Genomic DNA, 21,742 nt, shown 5'->3' with positions numbered 1-21,742 from the left:
CTTTGCAGCATAATCATTAGATATGTCAAGTACTTAAGCAGAGATGCTGTCAGGGTGTGCCATTATGCGAATCATGCAAAATTTGTATAAATTTGAGTGCTTAGTGAACAGGTAAAGGCAAAAACTCCTGCAAATTCATTGATAGTCCCATATATGAAAATGTGCTCGGCAAAGTATACAATTTTTATTTAACTGTTCTTGTAGAGACCTCTGTTTTTTGGGTAGCAACTGTTTAACATCTGGGTTTTTCAAGCATGATATGAATGGTTGTGAAACTAAATTTGATTAGAACAATGTGACCAGGAATAAAAATACTGGCATAGTTTGAACCATTCATGAGGAAAGTTTTACAAATGCTTGTTTAAATTACGGGCTACCTATAAACCCAATATGTCTGATTCCCGGCTATGTTCATTACAATTTCATTCAGTGATGAAGTATATCAGATTATTGGAGTTGGGAAAGCATTAATGGAGACACCAGTGAGTGACTTTGAGCCCGAAATGGTGGTAAATATGATTCAGATGTACATGCTGGATGGACAAAAAAAAAACAGATGGCATGACCCTTTTATTGATATTTGGAAATTAAATATGTACAAAGGGCAAAATACTGAGCCTACATAAAACACAGACAATTTAAAAGTACAATGCAATTTTGATTTTTTTAATTAATCAAATTTGCTCTGTGGATCATATGCTACAAAACCATATACATGTACCCATATCAGTTTTAAGATAAATTGTTGTTGTTGTTGTTGTGGGGTTTAACGCCATTTTTCAGCACGATAGGCTATACATGGCGGCCAGTATTAATGGTGGAGGAAGAACCCGGAAAACCCCGGAAAGAACCACCGACCCACGAGAAGCTACTGGCAAGCTTTCTCACATGCCCACATTGGCTGAATCTTAGACTCGAACCGCCGCAGACAGAGGTGAGATGGCAGTGATCCGTAACGAAGAGCGCTTTAGACCACTCGGCCACTCGGGGCCCCAAGATAAATTGAATAAAACAAGGGTTAAAAATGCAATTAAGAAATACATATTTTTTAAATACCTCTGTCTACACAGCATTGATAGACTAAATACCCGTATACAGCATTATGGAACAGAAAAGAAATTTCGCATAGTAGTCAGTAAACTACTGATTTAACAAAGGAAGTTTATGTTTGTGAAAAATCCTATTTTGGAGCAGATGTATCCAAAGATAATATATGTGACCTCTAGAAAATGATACAAAACAGTCACAAAGATGTTTCCCAACATATTCAAGCTGACAAAGCACAGAACAAAGAAAAGGAGCAGAGTATGCACAGAATTAATAAACAGATTAATGCTTATACAGCTAGAGGTGACATCTGTCAAAGATGTTGATTTCAGTAGAGCTGTAAGAATGTGGAGCAGGAAGAAAGACAGATATTGATGCTTAGATAAATTATGACTTTTTACCATTTCTTCCTCCCCTATTTTTTCTTCGATAAAGGGGGAGGTCTCCCTTACAATAAAATCCTACCGTCATCTGTTCTTACATTGTACATGGCAAACAAATTTAGAATTTCTCCTTTTTATGCAGAGATATTTAACCAGTGAATGGAGGTGCTGATGGAATAAATGAAATTAGCATAGAACAAGCGATGGGGAGGTTTCAAACTGCTCAAGTATATCACCTTGTGTAAGTTAAAAGAAACTGTAGAATAGGACAGGGTGTAGTCAAAATAGTTTTCTTTCTTCACTAACAAATACAAGTACCTGTGGCCGCATCTGTCTTTTGCATCAGCTGGAAATAAAATGTGTTCCCAATACCCGGATTTGTTCTAGATGAGATTTTCTTTGCGTTAGGAAATTGCATTATTTCTTCAGTTTTGAAGATAACATTGTAATGTCTTCCAAGTGTAACTGAGACACAAAATTGGTAATAATATGTTTTCAAATCATTTGTTGTCCAAAACAAATGGAGTTAAATGGATCCACCATTAAATGGTCTAAAACGTTGGATAAAACTCACTGCAACCAACAGGTGGTCTGTTTGAAAGTATTGCTGATATCTTCTCATCAGTGAGAATTGCATATAAATATATGATACCTATATGTCTGTCTGTAGTCTGCATACTGGAAATACAACCAAGAATGTCAGCATACACAAAACAGCACCACCTACCTTCCAATGATGGTCAGACCAAGTTTATATGTGTATCAATATGTATTGCATCGCAAAATGCGTATCGTGAATTGTATCGATACGTGGCACAGGTGTATCATTTCACCCCTAATACTAACCAGGTACTAAGATATTCAATGACTTTTGAATATCTTATTGCATAATCCCACAGGAAAAATTTGCATGGACTTCATTAGCTGGTAAGAGTATGGACCCAGTGTACAGTTAAATAGAATTCGATTTGTAAACTTCCAATCCTTAATGTCTTTTACCTTATGAAAAGAACATACTCTGAGCTGACTCTGAATAAATGAAATTTTAAATTTTGTTTTCATTGTATTTCAGATAATTCCAATTGTGTTGTATTTTTCATTTGTATGACAAACTGTCTTTAATTGAGATATTATTTGTATCACAGGAGGCCATTCCTAGTGCGATAGCAAACTTTCAGAAACTTTCCAAGGGGAAAGAGATGAAAGTCACAGTAGATACAGAGAATTTCCTTGGACCTGATGTGTAAGTAATGCAGGAAAGCTATTTAAACTTGGCTCCACATATATACACTTGTACAAAAAAAAAATATAACTTTCTATACACCCAATTAAAGATTGGTTTATGAAAGTTTTCTCAAGCCTCTTGTTGCTTGTCCCCAATTAAACCAATATCAGTCATAAAGTTAAGTCCAGACTTGAGACGTTTGATTGATCAATGTTAAGTCAGACTGGTTCCATTCTTTTTAACGTTTCTTACACAAAACTCAAATACCAAAACCCCAAAAACAAATTTTGTAGACTTGGAGTAATTCAGTATTATTTAAATTAGAAGTTAAGTAGAGGAACTGAAGTTACAGTGCTCAGGCTAGGCTACACCCTTGCGTCAGTTATGCAGAAAAAAATATGCATTTTCCCTAAAACATATGGATCATAACGATGCATATAGATTTGATTCAGCTTGTACATGATGTTATGTGTATCAATATTTTGGGATTGCTCCAGTGACCTAAGCAGTTAGAGTGTCTGCCTCGGATGCATTAGGTCGTGGGTTTGAACCCCAGACAAGCCATATCAAAGACTTATAAAAATGGTTCTGACTGCTGCCTTGCTTGGTGCACAGCATTAAGAAGTTAGTGTTAGGACTTGTCAGCCTGGTGTCAAGATAATGTGACCGGGTGGGACATGATGCTACATGTCTGTGACATGATTCCCCAATGCTAGACAGCACTCTAAACTGCCACACTGCAGACATTGTAGCAATATGACTGGAAAATTGTTAAAGCTATGTTAAAAAATCCAAAAGGTAATTTTTATATTTATTTCCCGCTAAATGGGGATAGATACACAGTATGGGAGCTGTGTAACAGAGACAGAGTGAATTAGGTCGAGAGTATATACGAGTAGTTATTTCTTTGTGTTGTACGCCTGAGTTTCCTGCCTGGGGATATTTCCAAAACTCTTTCATGGGCCTGTTCACTTTGCGTAGCACCATGTGACGTAGCCCCGTGACTTCATTATTTTGTACCTCCCCCATTAGGGATCCCTGTCCCTCCCTGTTTTTCTCATTTCCTATACCAATTAAGAATGAGAGAATGATGAAAAAATAAAACAAATTTTTATTATTTATACAAATAATTTAGGTTTAGGAAGTTATATGACTGGAAGATTTGAGAGTCATAATAACAATTTATGTGTGGGATATTTCTACAAATATTTAGTTTTAGGAAGTTATATGACTGGGAGATTTTATATTTACTTGTTAAATGTTTGAAATTTAAATTGAGATTGAAATTAAAGAATTGAGATTATTTTATTTTTTTAATATTTTTTTATATTATTTTTTTTATTTATTTTTTTTATTTCCCTATCACTATGATCTGGCCACAGGCTTTCATTGTGACTACAATATATTCAGTTATTTTATATAGTGTTTCTTTGCCAACTCTCCCATTTAAGTATAGTAAGTTTTCTTTTCTGTATCTGTCATTCTTACTAATTTTCTCTATAACTCTTAGTCTTTCTACTTTTCTTTTCTCGCACTGAGTTATAACATGATGTTTGCTAAAAATAGGTTTTTACACAGTGGACAATTTGGTGGTACTCTGACCATATGCCGTCACACTGCAACCTCTCCCGTCATCATGTATTTGAAGCATAGGCTTTGTATTTTAAGGGAGCTTTAAATATATTGAGCCTTAAATTGGTGTTTCCAAATTAAATTCAGCCTATATATTGTGCCTGTTGACAAGTTGAGAGCAATTTCTCATTGGCTAGTGAGGTCAGGCTTGTTTTTAAAAGAATTGTTTCCCATTGGATGGGTTGGTCAGATGGGTTCTTTTATGACATGGGGTATTGTGAAATGTCACATAGCAAGTAGGAAAAATATTGCATTTTAGAGCTATATGGGTGTATATAAGTAAAGCTGGATAATTATTTCATTTGTATTTCCTTTGTTCTTGTAACATGTGCAGATGTGTTTAATGTTTTTTGTGTTTAGATATAATTTGAGAGGAAAAGCTTGTTTGGATTATTCATTGGAATTGTAAAGTGCCTATTGTACTAAAATCTTATTCTGGGAATATTGTGAATTTATTCAAGGGAGTTCTGGACAGTGTCATTGTGATACATCAGAACTGTTGGCAGACCAGTACATTCAAGGATATGGAATTCATCCAGAACATTGAATTCTTTCTGACTTGCCTAGGACTTTTTATGATTATTTTGGGTTTAATTCATAATACATGTACTGTAAGTTCATCTTAAAGTTTCATTTTATAACTTTGATAATTCAATTATTTGTTAAGTTTTACAAAATGTGTTGGTTTTGCTTCTTTCTGTTCCTTAGTTTATGACCATAGAGCCATAACAATGAACAGGATTACTCAGGGTTGTTCCATTGAAACAGATGTGTTACCCAGGGAGATCATTTTTTTTTAAAGAACACTGATTACTCTAAGAATTTACATGAAATTGATACATAATTCTAAATTACATCTATTGGTGACTGCTACACACTGAAGTGCCCTCCCTGGCTTCCAAATACATTCTACTGAAACAGCCCTCATGCAATTTCTCAAACATGAAGTGGTAATTGTTGGAATTACCCAAACTATAAATAACACTGAACCATCTGCACTTGAGGAGACACATTTGCATAATGCAGTGCTAAAACCACTGTAAACCAGTCATGAACTACATTAAGTGCCATACCCCAACTATATTAGATAGAAATTAGTTTAGTTTTTTTTTTAAATTGCAATTTTAAGGCCAAAACATGTGTAGGGGTTGGTGAGAATTTTTGGATCAGAACACTTCAGACTGGTTCATTTCTATCCTATTGGCACATACTACATTACTATTGAATTGGAACTGACAATCATAATGCAGTCAATAAGTTTGATGAGCTGATGTACCATTAAATCCTATACATACATTTGATGACTTCACTATTTTACATGAATACACATTTTAATGATCACAGTCAAACCCACTTATCTCGACCTCGGTTATCTCGACAACCCGCTTATGTCGAGCGTTTTGGTCCGGTCCCGAAAAAATTCTTCTTTGTTATGCTATTTTTTACCCGCTTATCTCGACCTCTGTTAAGTCGATAACCCGGTTATGTCGGGCATAAGTTTCGGTCCGAAGTAACATGTGGACCCGCTTAATTCGACGAAATGCAACTTTTTAACGTCAATCTCACAGAAATTGTACAAGAAATAGTCAGCAAAAGCGATCGATTTTCAGGCACAATTTTGGTCTGTTACGGCAGTAGTCACATATATTAACCTGGATATAATACAATCTTGGTTATTTTGCACCTAACACCGCGTTATGCGTGAATGGCGGGTGCCTGAAAGCAATCGGTGGATGTTTCTCTCTCACTCTCTCGTTTGTGATTTTCTTTGATCCATTTTTGAATCTGATAACATATTCAAACCTCTGAGTACAACCAAACATGATTTGTTTTTCAATATTCACATCAATTATAAAAATGCGTCGTGTGTTATCTGACATAAGTGATGCACACTACGGTAATGGATGCATACGCTACATGTGATATAAGGAGTTCATAGATATATTTTTTCTTTAATAAATTACTTATGATGATAAAAAAGGAATAAATGATAACAACACCAGGTTAGTTCATTTCATTTTATTATCAATTAAGCGTTTTGTTTATTTTATTGTAACTTGCAGTGGGAGGGGATTCCAGTAAACACCAGCAAGAGACAGGAGTAATGCTCAAGGACATTTTTAAAATTACCGGTTTTTATGAACCCGGATATCTCGGGACCCGGTTATGTCGACGATTTTTTTACACCCCCGACGTAATCGAGATAACCGGGTTTGACTGTATTCATTTTAACTACAAACCATGAATTAAATAAACAATGATCATGCTTTAAAAACAATGGGGCCTCCATGCTACAAATTTTGGCATTGATGTCTGTCCATTTATACAGGTTTGTTTTTCTGACTCATCCTAATCTGCTTGGAGGATTGCCAAGAAACTGCATACACACCTACAAGGTCTAGCTGGTCCTGAATGAAAACGGTGCCAATTTTGGTGTCCAGTATGGTTGTCACGGCAGTTATCATAAAAATCTTATCACTGCTCTTTCAGAATTTTTATTATTATATCACATTGGGTTTTCTGCAAAACATTTATTATGGTATGTAGTTAATCCAAAATGAAAACGGTGCCGATTTAATTATTAACATTCTTTTATGACAGTAGAGCATCAGTCCCTATAATATTTATGCGGTGATAAACAAAGTAACATTTGATGAAAATTCAGCATTGGTTAGAGACAATTCTTCTCAAGAACATTTGGAAGTCCTTAAAAGATCCTTGACAAGCAGATCTCTGGAAGTGACCAAATAGTGAGAAGTCCATTTTAAGTATTCTTGGACATGTTGTCATGGAAACCGTAAGCCTGTTTTATGTAGTTCTCATGAAACAGCATGCAGCTATATTTACCTTTTTCAGATCTGGAGGAGTGGAATTAGTTGCACAAGGGAGCAAGTTTTTTGTGCAAAACACCTTGGAAAGTAGGCTATCACTCATCAGTCAACAGGTGTGTACAATTGTTCTCATAAATTGTCTTGCGATATATACCATATTTATTGTAATGGTATCAGCTGTTTGATATTTTCCAATTGATTTAATAAGTGTACCTTGATTTACAAACCCTCTAACCTTTATAACGTAATGAAATTGTATATTAATAAAAGCTGCTATTATGATTGAATTAAAGCTCTGTTATAAATAGTTTTTAAGTGAATTTCAGCTGGTAACTAGTCGCATTGATATGTTTAAAAGGGTGGGAAATTAAAATGCTGAAAACCTTTTGGGGGGGATTTTCTCTTGCATAGGATTCAAGATACACTTTTAGAACTTTGTCATAAAAAAGAATTGATATGTAGAACTGAAATAAATAGCCAAACATTTCAGTTAGAATACTTTTTTACATACATTCAAAGAGAAAATTGATATTTAAATATTTATTTCTTTACCCAGCTTGTTTGGAAGTATTTTATAAAACAAAGAAACCAAGTAAAATGTAAACTATGTATCAATGAATTATTTTACAAGGAAAGAACTTAAAAACCTACTAAATCACCCAAACTTCAAAAACTCCAACTCACAAGGTAATCCCCACTCTCAAATTTCTGATTTCTTTGTGCACAACGTCATTATCTCTATTCATAATAGTCTTTCAAAGATAACATGTAATATGAAGGATAGAACAGAGCCTTAAAATATCAACCAATCAGAGCTCAGGGTCAATTGTAGTCAATCCAGGAAGCTGCTACCACTCCCCACCCCTGATCATCTTACTTTGGAAAGTGAACTCAAATATAGTTCAGCATTTGGTTTTTTATTCAAGTTTTGCAGTCATCATACAGTTATGGTATTGCCAATATGCTTATGATCTGACACTCTCAGTTATGGTATTGCCAGTATGCTTATGATCTAACACTCTCAGTTATGGTATTGCCAGTATGCTTATGATCTAACACTCTCAGTTATGGTATTGCCAATATGCTTATGATCTGACACTCAGTTATGGTATTGCCAATATGCGTATGATCTGACACTCAGTTATGGTATTGCCAATATGCTTATGATCTGACACTCAGTTATGGTATTGCCAATATGCTTATGATCTGACACTCAGTTATGCAGATGTCAGATTCATACAAAATTGATGCACATGTGTCAGTTAAAATGATTTTGCAAGAATAGAATCATGTAAGTGGTTTAAATTTGCTGTTACAGTAAATCCTACTACTCTTTGTTTTTGCTGTGCAGTAGTAAAGGCAATTGTAATCAGGCTACATTTCATTGCATTAGTAAAGGCAATTGTAATCAGACTATATTTCACTGTGCATTAGTACAAGGCAATTGTAATCAGACTGTATTTCACTGTGCATTAGTAAAGGCAATTGTAATCAGACTACATTTCACTGTGCATTAGTAAAGGCAATTGTAATCAGACTATATTTCACTGTGCATTAGTACAAGGCAATTGTAATCAGACTATATTTCACTGTGCATTAGTACAAGGCAATTGTAATCAGACTGTATTTCACTGTGCATTAGTAAAGGCAATTGTAATCGGACTGTATTTCACTGTGCATTAGTAAAGGCAATTGTAATCAGACTGTATTTCACTGTGCATTAGTAAAGGCAATTGTAATCAGACTATATTTCACTGTGCATTAGTACAAGGCAATTGTAATCAGACTGTATTTCACTGTGCATTAGTAAAGGCAATTGTAATCAGACTACATTTCACTGTGCATTAGTAAAGGCAATTGTAATCAGACTATATTTCACTGTGCATTAGTACAAGGCAATTGTAATCAGACTATATTTCACTGTGCATTAGTACAAGGCAATTGTAATCAGACTATATTTCACTGTGCATTAGTACAAGGCAATTGTAATCAGACTGTATTTCACTGTGCATTAGTAAAGGCAATTGTAATCAGACTACATTTCACTGTGCATTAGTAAAGGCAATTGTAATCAGACTATTTCACTGTGCATTAGTACAAGGCAATTGTAATCAGACTATTTCACTGTGCATTAGTACAAAGCAATTGTAATCAGACTGTATTTCACTGTGCATTAGTAAAGGCAATTGTAATCAGACTGTATTTCACTGCATTAGTAAAGGCAATTGTAATCAGACTACATTTTACTGTGCTGTAATCAGACTATATTTCACTGTGCATTAGAACAAGGCAATTGTAATCAGACTTTATTTCACTGTGCATTAGTACAAAGCAATTGTAATCAGACTGTATTTCACTGTGCATTAGTACAAGGCAATTGTAATCAGACTCTATTTCACTGTGTATTAGTACAAGGCAATTGTAATCAGACTATTTCACTGTGCATTAGTACAAAGCAATTGTAATCAGACTGTATTTCACTGTGCATTAATACAAGGCAGTTGTAATCAGACTACATTTCACTGTGCATTAGTAAAGGCCATTGTAATCAGACTACATTTCACTGTGCTGTAATCAGACTATATTTCACTGTGCATTAGAACAAGGCAATTGTAATCAGACTTTATTTCACTGTGCATTAGTACAAAGCAATTGTAATCAGACTGTATTTCACTGTGCATTAGTACAAGGCAATTGTAATCAGACTATATTTCACTGTGCATTAGTACAAAGCAATTGTAATCAGACTGTATTTCACTGTGCATTAGTACAAGGCAATTGTAATCAGACTATATTTCACTGTGCATTATACAAAGCAATTGTAATCAGACTAGATTTCACTGTGCATTAGTACAAGGCAATTGTACCAGGTAATCGACTATATTTCACTGCTTTAGTAAAGGCAATTTTAATCAGACTACATTTCACTGTGCATTATACAAAGCAATTGTAATCAGACTAGATTTCACTGTGCATTAGTACAAGGCAATTGTAATCAGACAAAATTTCACTGTGCATTATACAAAGCAATTGTAATCAGACTATATTTCACTTCGTGCAGGTGTCTCTACACTTTTCATTGCTATGCCATTTTGAAAATGACATAACTCTTTGTTGGGAATTCCCTATATTCAGTCAGACTAAATGGTCTATACCCAAACTTGCTTGAGGCTGGAAACTAGCTCCCAGATACCTGGTTCTAGTAGAGGTCACATTACAAAAGCCACAAGGCCATTTCACACATACTGCAATGCACATCTCACATCATATAAGATGATACCAATATCAATGTATGGGTTTTAGTTAAAACAGGAAACAATGTTTGACATAAAGATGGTGTATCAGTGGTATGGCTGTAGATTTTGAACCATAACTTCAGAAATAGGGAGTGATTTTCACATTTTTAAATCATTACCAAGAGGATACAAGTTGTAAGCAAGGACTATTGTTCATAGGCTGGTGAAATGTTGTTTCAGTACTAAAAGCAAAAAAATCTCACAGATGTTGATGATGTTATAAGCATAGTGATACAGAGAAATGCATAATTTTTGCAGCAACTTATATAATTTTAATATTTCTTTCTTTTTGCAGATGGTCCCAGAACTTAGATCTATTTTGTTTGGGGACAATGCAAACAGAAAATTCTACGATTAAGCCTGTGGAGTTTAAGATGTTTTATGAATAGATTACTGTGTATATTTTGGATCATTACTTATTAACGTGTACATATTCCATGTTTGGTTTTTTAAAGCAATTCGGTTTTAAAATTTTATTTTAAGTTGTAGAAAAAATTAAATGATATTTGCATTTTCAATATTTTGTTTTCTTAATTACAAAATATGCATCAGATTTAACCAAGTCTTGGTACTGACTACTAAAAATAGATTTAGCATAAGGAGTCATAATATTTAATTATGTACATTGTCTGACTGGCATTCTGCAAACAAAGAGTTTGCATCTAATTCAGCATGTTCCAATTTTATAAGTACAGTGGTCCCCAGAACAGAGGACACCCACTCTTTACAGCCAGAATCCCTCTGCACCGATGAGTTTGTGTTCAAAAGCACCCCTCAAGAAATGCCACCCATCTAATGTGACCAATGACCAACATATTTGTGCACAAACATAAAATTTACCCTACACAAGCCACCAGATTTTATTATTAATACGTGTCCAGAACCAGTATTTAATTATGGTGAGGTAAGTAGTCTGATTATCTTTCCCAGTGTAAGTTTCCGGATGTCAGGTTTTCATTACTGAAAGAAGTCTTGGCTAAAGTACATGTACCACTAAAGTTATTATTATATCATTAACTCCGACATTTGCAGGAAATGGCGTTAGCAGTCTTTTGATAGAGCTTTAAGCTTCACACAGCAGTGTTTTGATAGAGCTTTAGGCTTCACACAGCAGTGTTTTGATAGAGCTTTAGGCTTCACACAGCAGTGTTTTCATAGAGCTTTAAGGCTTCACACTGCAGTGTTTTCATAGAGCTTTAGGCTTCACACAGCAGTGTTTTGTTTTTCTTAATTGATGATTATGACTGGATGTTTTTAAGTCACACATTTGATTTTATTTTTTTCAATTGATAATTATAACTTACATAATTGTCAAGATTATAACATGGTCAGATAGGCTAAAAATTGATTTTGCAGATTAACACACACACACACACACAGAAACAATTAACATTGAACAAGACAGGGTACCAGACAAAGACTGAAAAATAATGTGACAGTTCATGTACCACTTCCTGTACAACTAGACATTTTGTTTACAAATGTTTCATCTGCAAAATTAAATTGTAGTACTGTACGATTAGCAACATTGGAATAAATCATTACAGAACTTTAACATGTCATTACATGAATGAAGAAATAATACTTTAGAAGAAAAATAAAAGTTATTGGACTTGACAATGGGGAGAGTTCACTTGACGAAACATTTTCTGTTGGGAAGACTCAAATAAACAAGATTGTAAGAAATAAGGATAATATTCTGTAGCGGTGGGAAAATGGAGTAAATTATTGTAAATACAACACAACGTATGTACCAAGATTTAAAAAACATTTTTGAATGGTTTTGTAATGCACATACCAACAATTTCCCACTTACATTTCATACCTAAGAATAAGAACTATTAATTTACATTACCTTGAAATAACTGTTTTTAAGACAAGAAGAACATCTTAATAATTTCATGCTACCTTTAAATGAAAATTTTAACTGCCTTAAGTTATATGTAGCTTTCCTACGTTATACGCATTTACAAAAAACATCTCACAAATATAGTCCCCCTCTAGAAAGGCCACCTGTCTTATAAAGCCACTTTCCTGGTGCAGAAGGTGTGGCTGCATGTGAAGGGGACCACTGTACAAAAAGTTTATATCTAATTCAGCATGTTCCAATTTTGTAAGTACATGTAAATTACTGAGCAACACCAATATAATTTACTGCATTACAGCCAGAGTTCATATAACATATGGCCACATTATACCTGCTGAATTTTTTTAAGTGTCTCTTATTCACTGATGTTGCTCAAAACATTTGCCAAGCTGACAAATAGATAAAATTCATTCAGTTTCAGCAGGAACCTATATCTTATAGGTTACAGATCATAATTAGTGTTCTTAGATAATGATGATTAATTATTATATAAATCCTAATTATTATAAAAATTGGCAGGTAATTACTACTGTATGTTTAACTGGCATTATTTGCATATTCCACCATTTCAGACGTGCATTCATTTAGATCATTCTTGCTGTAACATATTTGGATTGATATCACATTCACCAAGTTTTTGATTATTCTAGCTATGCTATATAGTTTAGTAAGTATGGACCCCAACTACAATTTTTAGTGTTTCCATGTAATATCAGAAAAACCTTTTCTTGTCTTAAAATGCAAGAGCACTTTTGCACAAGTTGGTTTTTACTCTAGACATTTTCAAAAATTTGGTTTTTTCTCTACAACTAGCTATTAACATGTCTTTGCTATGATTATTCAGTGGGTTATTTGTGTACTGTAACTATATTTACTTGTGTTTCTTAAGTTCTATACAGTGCGCAATACGTTTAGCAACATTCAAGTAATTGTGTAACATGTGGCTCAAAATTCAGTGCTTTGAAATTATCCAACACAATCTGTAGTGATAAATACATTCACGGACTCAAATAAAGGTATGAATTGTAACTAATCTTGCTTTTAATTTATTGACTGTTTCATAATTTTTTTCAGTGCTGCTAAGTTTATTTTGCGTAGTAAAGGGGGCAGGGGGCATTGCATTTTCTGCGCCCTAGCCCAGCAAGAATACTGCACATTAAAATGATCACAAAATAGATTTTCTTTTTCTTTCTGTCACTTACAAATTAGGCTTGTTACATGAAATTTCACTTCTTAGTTTCCAAGAATATTATTTTTAGCACTTTGTATTTCCAGTGAATAAATAAATTCCAGGCCAAATGTAATACTGGACACAACAATAAGACTGATTTCTGCTTTAGATGTTATTGCAGGAATAAATAATTATTTCCCCAATAAACAAGATTTTATACTTCTCCCTGACCTAGGTCACAATTCGCATTTTTTAAAAACATGATTACCTAATGGAAGATTTCATTGTAGAAGAAGATTCCAAATGTTTACAAGCTAAAATTTTAGTTCTAATCAGAAGGTCTGTTGCTAAAATTATAATAAAGAACATGGTGAACATGATGTTCTTGACTCAGACCAAGATAAAAATCTTAATATTTATCCTTCAGTAAAATACAAGGGTAAACAATATTGTTTACAAAACTGGGTCTGCCTTTGGACATGATCAGCTACAAAAATAAATTTCTACATAACCTACATCATATCTTAAAGTAAAATAAACAATTAAAAACTAATAAATACAGTACTTGTCAAAATAGGTCCTTCATTGTAATGCATGTTGCTCATAATGGATCCGATTTCATTAATTGTTAGGAACATGGTACTGGTTACAAGCTAGGTATGGTGTCATGGATCACATTTCATTATTCTGTATTAGAATTATATGTATTAAGTACTTCATCATAAGTCAGTATACTCTATAACTTTAATTTACCACTTTTTAACAATGGAGTGTACTATTATCATCTGATTTGTATCAATGATTTTCACATTCAAAAAGTTAAATTTCATTTAAAGTTTAAATTTGTTCCTGTATCATTGCATTCCAAGAAAATTAACAGATCTAAATGTGACAGAGAAAAAATGTCAATGGTTTGTGTTAGCTTGAAAAAAACCTTATGCAATACAATGGTTTTAACTACTGGTTAACCACATAAATGGTTCAGAATCCAAATTTCTTGCTAGAAAATTGCTTTATTTTAGGTATGTCTTGCATTTCTCTTTAGAAGCATTACTTAGCCATGCCTGTAAAGTGTACCAAATATTTAAATTATAATTACTTAGGTATGTAAACTGTTGTAATATATTATGTTCAGATCAAATTAGACCCAGTTTTGTTTCCTGATGATGGCAATAAAATACCTGGGTACACTGAAATAGGTCTTTATCTTTTATTGTTTGCTTTGTCCTTCATGTTGGGCACTGTTCTCTGTAATGCTGGGTAAATGGGCATTGGTTTCTCTGTCTGAAACTAAAATTTGGGTTTACCTGTGATCGGTTATCCCCTTACCTGTACGTAACATGCTAACTGTAAAATTAAACTATTCTAGCATCATTTAACTTCATAAAATCAGTCATTTCCATGGATCTGCAAGATTAAAATGTAATAATTTATAAGCATGTGAAATGTACATTATAGTACACTGTTTTCATTCACTTGAATGTAACAAGTTATTCATACATCAGTGATGTGGAAATCTCTTTACCACTGAAAACTGACCAAGTCGTTGGTCCTGCAATGCTTTCTTTGTTTATTTTGTTTGTATTTTTTAAATTTCTGCACTTTTTTGTTCAAATTAAAATAGAGGTCTGAACGGTGAAAACTGCAAGTTATTTTCTGGTCATCATCTAGCCATCATTAGCATGTTGCATAAGTTCATTAAAAAAATGTTGTGCAAAGAATATTAAAAATATATCTCCATGAACTGCTATCTCTCACAGTGCTTAGTCAACCAGGTGTCCAGTCATTCATCTATGCAGCTATAGTGTATCACTATGTCATGTATTCAGTGTCTTATCTTTATAGTTCTAAAAAAAAATTCTCCAATTGTCATAAATTTTCACAACATGCTTTAAACTATTAATTATCATGTTTTTTTTTCAATGAGGAAAATGCTGATGTTTTATGTTTTCCAATAAAAACTTATTTTGGTGAGTGACACCTCTTCATCAGATGATGTACTGAGAGTGTAAATTTGATGTCAAGAGTACCTTGTAATGGTAGCTTTTAATGTCGAGTGGACAAGTAATAGAAATAGTAACTTTTAATGTCAAGGTACAATACAATCAGTCCCATCCAATAGCAATTACCTGTCCACATGCTTTCATCATATCTACTATGAAATTCATAATTTGGTATAATGTTTTCTTATCATAATTGTTAAGTATAGGATGTTTCGCAGTTTGTATATCTCGTTTTTACTTATTTCATTAATTATTTTTAATCTTTGAGTCTTCCTACTTTCACATTGGGTTATGGTGTGAACTTTGGTAAATGTAGTTTTTTGGCACAGTGGGCATTGCGGTGGTACTCTGACCATATGCTGCCTCACTGCTACCTCTCCTGTCAACCACGCATCATGCATGTATTTGAAGCAGAGGCTTTGCATTTTAAGGGAGCCTAGTTTTACCCAGTGCCCCCACACTCTTTTCCAGTTCACCTGTATTTTCTCCATCTCTACTTTGCTTTTTATCTTACTAGTAATTTCTTCTCTTATCCATTTGTAGGTGTTTTTTTCCATCAGTTTCCCATAATTCTTTCTTGTCTCTATATTTAACTAATAGGTCTTTGATACTCCTAAATCTTCTTGGTGTTTCTAATTGTTTTGTTAGTTTATTATTTTGATATATCTCTTTTTTATGTCTCATTGAAAACCCAAACCAATATATTACAATCCTTCCCATGGTATTTTTGGCTCTGCTTGTATCCTTTTAATCCTGTTAATTATATACATGTATTTGCACATTTAATAATTAAGGGGCTAGGTATTGCTAGCCCCCCTCTTTCTCTTGCTCTATAAATTGTTTCCTTATTAACATAGTGGGTTTTAAAATCCCATACATAGTCAATAATATGGCTATCAGTTTTGTGCAGTGTCTAGTTTTTAATGTCTGTAGATTTTAAAATATAGTTAATATTAGCATACATGTATGTTTTGGCCACCTGGGGCCGTTCCATGAGGCTTAGTGGCATAAGCGCCCAGATGTTCACATTTTCATTTACTTTAATTTTCATTTGGTTACAGTTTTTCTTTTCTTCATCTTTACCAAAGTATATTCCTAAAGCTTTAACCTTTTCCTTAATTTGTTGTGGTGGTAAACAAGAGTGGTTCCCCCGCCAGTTCCCTTTTTTTAAAATTTCCATCTTGTCATGGTTGATTTGGGATCCTGAGGCCTTACTGAATTCTTCGAATTCCTTCACAATGTGTGTAAAGGAATTGGGATCCTTGATAAAGTTTGTGCAATCGTCTGCGTGCTGTAGCATTTTCACCTCTTCTATGATGATTGGAACTTTAATACCTTCAGTTTTGTTGTTTAGTCTTATTTTTATACTTAAAATTTCTATTGCTATTACATGTAATAGCATTGATGGGGGCACCCTTGCCTCACTGATCTTTTAATATCAAATTTCCCTGTATTGGCTCCATTTACCTGTACTCTTGAAGTTATCCCGCTGTACAGGATTTTAGTCCATTTTTGGAAATTATTTCCAAATCCAAATTTCTCCAAGACCTTCTGTATATAGTTGTGTTCTAATCTATCAAAGGCTTTTTCCTGGTCGAAAAGTACCATAGCGCCTTTATATCCAGAATCATTTATATAGTCTATTATTGTCTTAATGCTTAAGATATTATTTTGAATGTCCCTCCCTTTTGCCCCACATGTGTGATTTATGTTGATTATTTTATCCATTCCTTTTTTTTGGTGCTCTGCTAATATCTTACTTAATATCTTATAATCTGTGTTTAGGAGGGAGATGGGCCTAAATTTTTATAAAATCTTCCCTATCTCCTTTCCCTTTATATATCAATGCAATTATCCCCTCCCTCATACTGCTCGTCATTGTATCGTTTCTTAGTAGCATAATATTATACAACCATTCTAGTAAGGGCGACAACTCCCTGCAGAATATAGAATTCCGGGGTGAGTCCATCTCTACCTGGTGATTTCCCTTTAGATAAATATGTAATTACACCTGTAATTTCATGTGTCGAGATGAAACCATCATGTAAGTTTTTTGTTCTGATGATATCATCTCGCATTCTATTCCTTGTAAATATTCATCTATCGCAGTATTGTCTATTTCTTGAGATTGTTAAAATTTGGTGTAGTATTCATTAATGTGATTTAAAATTTTATTTTTGTCAGATGTTTTCTCGTTATTTTCTATTTTTAAACTGTCTAAACATTTTTCCCCTCCCCTCCTCAATTCCTCTCTTTTATACAGTCCATCTGATTTTTTAAAATAAATTTGGGTACATTTCCCAGCTTTTATTTCTCTTCCTTTTCTTTCATCCTCTAATATCTTACTTAACTTCTCTTTTAAACCGTTTTCTCTTTCTGGCATCAGACCCTTTTTAAAAAAAATTTCAATTCCTTCTTTTTCCATTTTAATTCTTTCTATCCTCATTCTTGAGAATATAATTGCTTTCCTTTTAAAAAATTTCTTTAAATTATCCCATTCTTCAATTATGTCCCGGTTCCCCTTGTTTATCAATTTTGTTATATCCTCTTTAATTTCCTTAATAAATTCTGGCTCATCTAAAATTTTATTATTTAATTTCCACTCCCCCGTACCCCATTTAGTTCTACTTTTAATCTCTAAGTCCAAGTAAATAAGTTTATGATCTGATATTTTATAATTAAAGATACCTGTATCTTGATACATATTTTTCTCGAAGTGTGTTCCATAAAATTTGTCCAGTCTGCTCCCATTTCCTATTTAGTATTCATAGGTAAATTCCCTTTTAGGCATATTTTAATTTCCTATATATATCTGTAAATTTATGATTTTTCAAAAAAAAAATTCCATTTCAGGTCTAAATCTCATGCCATTTGGCGTTAAGGACCCTATCCGGTGGACTTTCATGCTGTTTGCTTTGTATGTGCCATTGCAGATGATAAAGGAAGACTTTACTTATCAAGAAGGAGTATCAGTATCACCTATTCTGATTATTTGAGATGGCCTCTATTACATTTCTGTGCTTATATGCAGACATTCATAAATTCATGTTACTAGTAGCTCTTATTTTTTATTTGGAAATTTTAAATAAACTGCAACTCTACTATTAGCACCATCAATGCTATTTAAAGAACAGTTGAAACCATCCTGAACTTGTGTTTGAAGAGACAAAGGAATTTAAGTTCAAAGCCCGAAACAAGGTGAAACAATGACCTTGTGTTTGCAGAGATAAAGGAAAACAAGATTAAAGCCCCAAACCAGGTGAAACAGGGACCTTGTGTTTGCAGAGACAAATGAATGTAAGATCATAGCCCCAAACAAGGTGAAACAATTACCTTGTGTTTGCAGAGACAAGGAAAACAAGATTAAAGCCCCAAACCAGGTGTAACACTGACCTTGTGTTTGCAGAGACAAAGTAAAACAAGATCAAAGCCCAAACCAGGAGAATCACTGACCTTGTGTTTGCAGAGATAAAGAAAAAAAGATCAAAGCCCCAAACCAGGTGAAACACTGACCTTGTGTTTTCAGAGACAAAGGAAAACAAGATTAAAGCCCCAAACCAGGTGAAACACTGAACTTCTGTTTGCAGAGACAAAGGGAAACAAGATCAAAGCCCTAAACCAGGAGAAATACTGACCTTGTGTTTGCACAGACAAAGGAAAACAAGATCAAAGCCCCCAAACTAGGAGAATCACTGACCTTGTGTTTGCAGTGAGAAAGGAAAACAAGATCAAAGCCCCAAACCAGGTGAAACACTGACCTTGTGTTTGCAGAGACAAAGGAAAACAAGATCAAAGCCCCAAATCAGGAGAATCACTAACTCACAATCCAGATCAAGCAACACAGGAGCTCGCCCTTGTGATCCTCTATTTCTCGTGGACAATGGTCATGCTTTAAGTAGAACTTTCTTTATCACCACCATTAAGGCCGTTTTGTTCAGGTTAGGTTACGATTCACATCATTATTATGGGCACTCCTTCCACATGGAGGTGGCTACCAGTGCTGCTAAGGCTGGAATTCCAGACCATCTTATCCAAGCCTTAGGTCAATGGTCCTCTAATACATATTGGAAACATAACTAACTAATAATAACCAATGGTGTCACTAGGGTTGGTGTCACCTGGTGCAGTTACTCATGATGTCACCCCCATGGACCTCCTTCCTGCATAAAAATTCAAAAAATTTATAGACAGTCATTTTAGTGTCACCTCTCTGAGATGGTGTCACCCGGTGCGGTCCGCACCCCCCTAGCGATGCCACTGATAATAACTAATACATACTGTAGATATATTCAGGTGCTCCCAGACAGAATTAACTTTGCACAGAGACAGATGTCACAGCATGTGCTGTACTAGTTAGTTCATGCTTGTGTCAATCAATACACTAATCGTTTCTTTACTGTAGCATCTATTAGTGGACATGTGAATTCCAAACTGGCTATCTAATATGTATATCTAATATTTCTACGTTTATGCACATCAGGCTTATCATGCAGTTCCAAACTTATTTCATGCATTTTCAATCATTATTATCTGTATATATCCTGTTATGTATATTTGATATAATTATATCTGATTTAATATATATTTATTTCAATTTAATTGTTTGTCAGTTTTAAATTGTTTTTATTTTTCATTACATGATATTGTAAATTTATTCACTAGTGATACTATTTTCAGAAAATAGTTTGACCTTGACAGTTAGTTTATAAACACCAGGTGTTGATCTCAATCCTGACCTTGTTTCAAAATTTGTGGCAATTACGTAAACAAGTTCTATCATTATTTTAAAATGATTGTTTGTTGCCGAGGTCATGAAGGGAATTTGGGTTTAAGATGTAAACAAATTTTTTTATATTTTTATTTCTTAGAGTAAAATGATTGGTATTCATCAGGGTCACACTGGGTAGACATGATCTTTAACAAGTATTTAGCTTCTATAAACTTCCAGATGATCATGTGACCCCTTGTTTATGTATTACAAGACCATATAACCTCTGTTTTGGAGAATTATTTTGAGTTGCAGCTGGGCTTTTTCTTCACTAGAAGTTGTATGTTGTGCTGTTTGGAATTATTTCAAATTACGTGGATTCAAAAGGATTAATTCTGTTATTTTTCTGGAAAATACATAGGCTCTTTAAAAATTGTTGAACAAAGACAGTTTTATTATAAAAATATATTCAGCTAGCAGAAACCGGAGTCATAATTCTTGTTTCTACAAGGAACTATAGACTTCAAGACTACATATTGCAGCATACGCCATCGTCTTCCATCTTGGATTCTTTGTCTGGATTTGAAAGTGAAATCAGTAGAACATTTTGTTATTAGGACTACTAAAATTTTATTCTTGGATTTCTTTTGGATTTGATTCTATTAAACCATAAGTTCATATTTTTCATTTTTGCAGAATTTTTTAAGGGAAATAAAAAAATCATTGTATTTTTTAAACTTGTTGTTTTCACTCTTTCTTGTGTTACTGTTTATTCGAGCCTAAACACGTGACATAAGAATCCTTTCATTTACTTTAAATTGGGGGCGTTTGTTACAGTCAACACTGTTCCATAGTCACAGAGCTCCTGTCACTTCATCTGGGCCATTGCCATGTTTCATGCATTTCACAACTTTGCTTTTGACCCCCAATTTGTGTCAGTACTTAAATGTACTCAACTATTAAGTAATATATACTTCATACCCGCTTCCTATGGTGCATGTATGGAGTATTGGCAGATGTTTGTTATTATAGCAATCCTCAGGATCAGACTTGTCGAGTTTCAGTTATCAGTGTCCCTATATACCTCGTATCAGCCCCAAGCAACTCCACATACAGATGTCGGACACTCTTCACAACCCTACAGACTCCCACAAGTCTCTCTTCCTGAGGCATTGCTATCGAACAAAACATTTAGAGCTGGGCTGGTGCAGTGTGCTGTGACAGGCCTGCCCATGTTATGCCAAAGATTATAAATAAAGTGTCTATTTGAACCTATGTATTGTGTGTTATTTAAATATAACTTAATAGTCCAGAGATGGCATTTTAATATAATTTAAAAGCCCAGAGATTAAATTTTAATAGAATACCCAAGAGATGGCATTTTAATATAATTTAATAGCCCAGAGATTAAATGTTAATAGAATACCCCAGAGATAACAATTTAATATAAAGCTGTTTAATATGTAAAATTAGTCTTTTGCTTATTGTCTTATTAATAACCATTCTTCTGTCAGATATATTAACTTTCCTGCATACAAATGTGAACATGCTTTGGAAGTTCTAAAACACGAAGACTCCA

General features: G+C 33.9%; 1 protein-coding gene across 2 annotated transcripts in view; it reads left to right on the top strand.

Annotated features, from left to right (window-relative positions):
* Positions 1 to 21,434, top strand: part of LOC149773659 (V-type proton ATPase subunit E-like) — a 42,532-nt gene extending 21,098 nt beyond the window's left edge. Inside the window, exons 7-10 of one of the 2 annotated variants that reach the window (XR_016417296.1) lie at positions 2,576 to 2,673; positions 7,144 to 7,231; positions 10,710 to 10,840; positions 18,309 to 21,434. Coding sequence is in view for 1 of the 2 variants with exons in the window: in XM_089946077.1 (XP_089802203.1) it covers positions 2,576 to 2,673; positions 7,144 to 7,231; positions 10,710 to 10,772 (249 nt within the window). In the remaining variant the exon portion in view is untranslated. Of the gene's footprint in view, positions 1 to 2,575; positions 2,674 to 7,143; positions 7,232 to 10,709 lie in introns of both variants that reach the window. The other variant, XM_089946077.1, reaches the window with a different exon arrangement.
* The last annotated feature ends 308 nt before the right edge of the window (positions 21,435 to 21,742 follow it).

Source organism: Sinohyriopsis cumingii, unplaced genomic scaffold (assembly GCF_028554795.1).
Source record: "Sinohyriopsis cumingii isolate HCF-2022 unplaced genomic scaffold, ASM2855479v2 utg000622l, whole genome shotgun sequence".
In the NCBI taxonomy this organism is placed as follows: domain Eukaryota; kingdom Metazoa; phylum Mollusca; class Bivalvia; order Unionida; family Unionidae; genus Sinohyriopsis; species Sinohyriopsis cumingii.
The sequence above is the reverse complement of the archived record's forward strand: the minus strand, read 5'-3'. Positions and strand labels throughout refer to the sequence as shown.